This window comes from Trichechus manatus, unplaced genomic scaffold (assembly GCF_000243295.1).
Source record: "Trichechus manatus latirostris isolate Lorelei unplaced genomic scaffold, TriManLat1.0 scaffold00090, whole genome shotgun sequence".
NCBI lineage: Eukaryota > Metazoa > Chordata > Mammalia > Sirenia > Trichechidae > Trichechus > Trichechus manatus.
In genome coordinates this window covers 3,857,355-3,860,433 of record NW_004444026.1, presented here as the reverse complement: position 1 = coordinate 3,860,433, position 3,079 = coordinate 3,857,355, and the positions used below count along the sequence as shown (strand labels likewise).

At 39.8% G+C, this 3,079-nt stretch overlaps 1 protein-coding gene across 1 annotated transcript in view; it reads right to left on the bottom strand.

The window, feature by feature from the left end:
- The window catches only part of HGSNAT (heparan-alpha-glucosaminide N-acetyltransferase), a 45,789-nt gene that overhangs the window by 8,518 nt on the left and 34,192 nt on the right, over window positions 1–3,079 (bottom strand). Inside the window, exons 7-8 of the mRNA XM_023736697.1 lie at window positions 2,161–2,283; window positions 34–155 (exon numbers count right to left, since the gene is read on the bottom strand). Coding sequence (XP_023592465.1) covers window positions 34–155; window positions 2,161–2,283 — 245 coding nt within the window. The remainder of the gene's footprint in view (window positions 1–33; window positions 156–2,160; window positions 2,284–3,079) is intronic.

Below are 3,079 nucleotides of genomic sequence, written 5' to 3'. Positions count from 1 at the left end.
AGAAAAGAAGATTACCTAGAAGGGTTCACTTACGTAGGGCATCCAGGAACTGGTAAGAAGAATGTCAAGCTCAGCCAAACGCTTTCCAACAGCAGAATGAAGAGCCACTGTGGCCAGCTGGATGTGAGGTCTCGAAGAGAAGAGCAGCTTCTCTCCTAAGTGAGGAGTAGAAAGAAACAGACATGAACTAAATGCAAACAGAACGGGAGATAATACACAGTGTATGTATTTGGAAAATTCCCTGGAATGCTTTTCTTAGCCCTTACAGTAATAAAATACATATATATACACACACATACATATAAACAGAAACAAAAACTCAAATCCATTGTCATCGAATCAATTCCAACTCATAGCAACCCTGTAGGACAGAGCAGAAACTGCCCCACAGGGTTTCCAAGGAGCGGTTGGTAGATTCGAACTGCCCACATTTTGGTCAGCAGCTGAGCTCTTATCCACTGTGCCACCAGGGCTCCATATATATACATATATATATACACATATACATATATATATACACACACACATATATATATATGATATATTATGTTGTTTAGATGCTCCCTCTCTGTGAAATATCACAGTAAAAACATTGGTAACGAAATCAGTGGACAATTGTACTCCTAGGTATGTACTCAGAATTAAAAACATATTTGTTCACAAAACCTTGTACATGAATGTTCATAGCAGCATTACTAACAACAGACAAAAATACTAACAATTCAACTGTTCTGATGAATGGAGAAATACAACGTGGTATATCCATACGATGGAATATTACCATCAATGAAAAGGAATGAAGTACTGATACATGCCACAACGCAGATGAACTGTGAAAACACTGTGCTAAATGAAAGAAGCCAGACACAAAGGGCCACATAATGTATGATTTCATTTATATGAAATGTTCAAAATAGCCAAATCTATAGAAACAGAAAGTAGATTAATGGTTGCCTGGGACTGGGGGTAGGAAGGGGTGAGGGACAATGGGAAGTAACTGCTAATGGGAATGGGTTTCTTTTTGGGGTGATGAAAATGTTCTGGAATTAGAAACTAGTGGTAGTTCCACAGCTCTGTGAATATAGTAAATACCACTGAATTGTATACTTTTAAAGGTGGGTTTTATGATACGCGAATTATATCTCAATAAGACTTATATAGAAAGAAATTTTTAATTAAAAAAATTAATTAAACTTCTGCAACTATTCTAGTTGAAGGAAGAAGGAGTGTCAACTATTCTTGGTATTCTACCTTCCGCCTCCCACCCAGCCCCTCATCCAGTCATGGCACCCCAGAAGAGTCTCCACAGAACCCTTAGGTCCCACAGAAGGACTGAAAACTACCGCTGTGACATTCATGGTTAACCAAGCTCCCTGTGCACTTGTACATGTCTGGTCTCCACTTCACCTCAAGGAAAATCTATAGCCAGAGGACACTGATCCATTGACAAGGAGGGGCAGAGGAGGTAAAGTAACAGTGATTAAAAAGGACTCCAAAATGCTTACAACTAAGCAATCATCGGAGGAAGAACCAAGAGAATTTGAGATTCAGTGAAAAATCTGCTAGCTGCATAAACTGAAAATAGCTAGAAAACACATAAAGCTTTATTAATTTATTAAGTAGGACCTCAAATGGAAGAATGTAAACACTTCCACTTGATTTTTTTTACCTCTAGTGGAAGAAAAAAATGGCTGTCACCTGGGTAAGCTCAAGTCTGATATTTATAGTAAGATAGGAAGTAATCACAAGAGGTGAGATTTTCACATACTATTATAAAGAAGAAATAAGAACTAGCCAAGTACAGTATTGTCATCCTCCCATAGCCACCCATGGCATTTTTCTCTAAGTTGAATTCTTACAGCATTTATATACATACCAAAATGCTTTGTGAGTTTTTTTTTTTTTTAACACATATTGTTACCATATGGGAATTGAAAAAATGTCAATTATGCCCCCAAAAGACTGAATTACCACTAGAAGATGGTGATATCACGCAATGTCATCAAGAACATTTGATTAACAGAGTTAATTCGATTAACAGAGTTAAAGGATCTCCTGAAGTAAAGCATTACACTCATAACTAATAAAGTTCTCAAAACTATACACTAAATTCCAAAGTGACTTCTTCCCCTCTCTTTTTGTAAAAGCAGGGTTTCTCACCGAGGCACAGTTTTCAGGCACAGGTTTCGCAAAGAGGAGCTCTAACACTGCAACCACAAAGTAAGTCACTCCCAACCGCTGCAGCACACCAGGAATTCGCACTTTATCCCAAGACACTGCAGAAAACACAGATTAGGTCAAGTGTTAGCCAACATTTCTCATCTCACCCCACGGCAACATTGTTTTTTTCTTAAGGGGGAAAACATACCTATATTATATCTAAGCAATTCTTTTTTAAGCCTTTAGAGACAGAAATATAATATGGTCAAGAGACATGGCTCAAACTCAAGTTCCAAGGACAGACCAATCCCACTCAGTAGGACGGTTAGGGACATAGCTGAAATTCATGACAGGAAGCTGGAATGCTTGGGAGACTGAGCTAAGAATAAAAATGTATTACTTGGGTGTGAGGATAAAGCCAGGACTACCTGTGGCCCTAAAGTTCATTTCCTGGCTCTGTCCCAGAGGAATCTAGATTCAACTCTCATGTGCACCAGGAGATTATAGACCCACAACAGGCCACCAACTGCCTCTCTCTGTCCAACAGGCTACATGACTGTATCACTGGCAGAGAGTAACCCTACAATGAGCTAATCCTCCAGGAGCAATGGCTCATTTTTTGGAGAACCATCAGAGCAACTTTTATGTGACAACTTCCCTTATAGTTCCAACTGGAAGTGACCTCTACTCCTGCTAATGCCTATAGTCTTGCAGTAAAAGTGCTCGTTGCCTGAGTGATTTGGCTAATGACTGCCACCTTCCCCGATTCTGACGCTGGTACGAAGCTCAGGGCCCACATCCTCCCCTCAGCTTGCCTGACTCACTAAACCAAAACCCACTGCCATCAAGTTGATTCCGACTCATAGCAACCCTGTAGGATGGAGTAGAACTATCCCATAGGGTTTCCAAGGTTGTAATC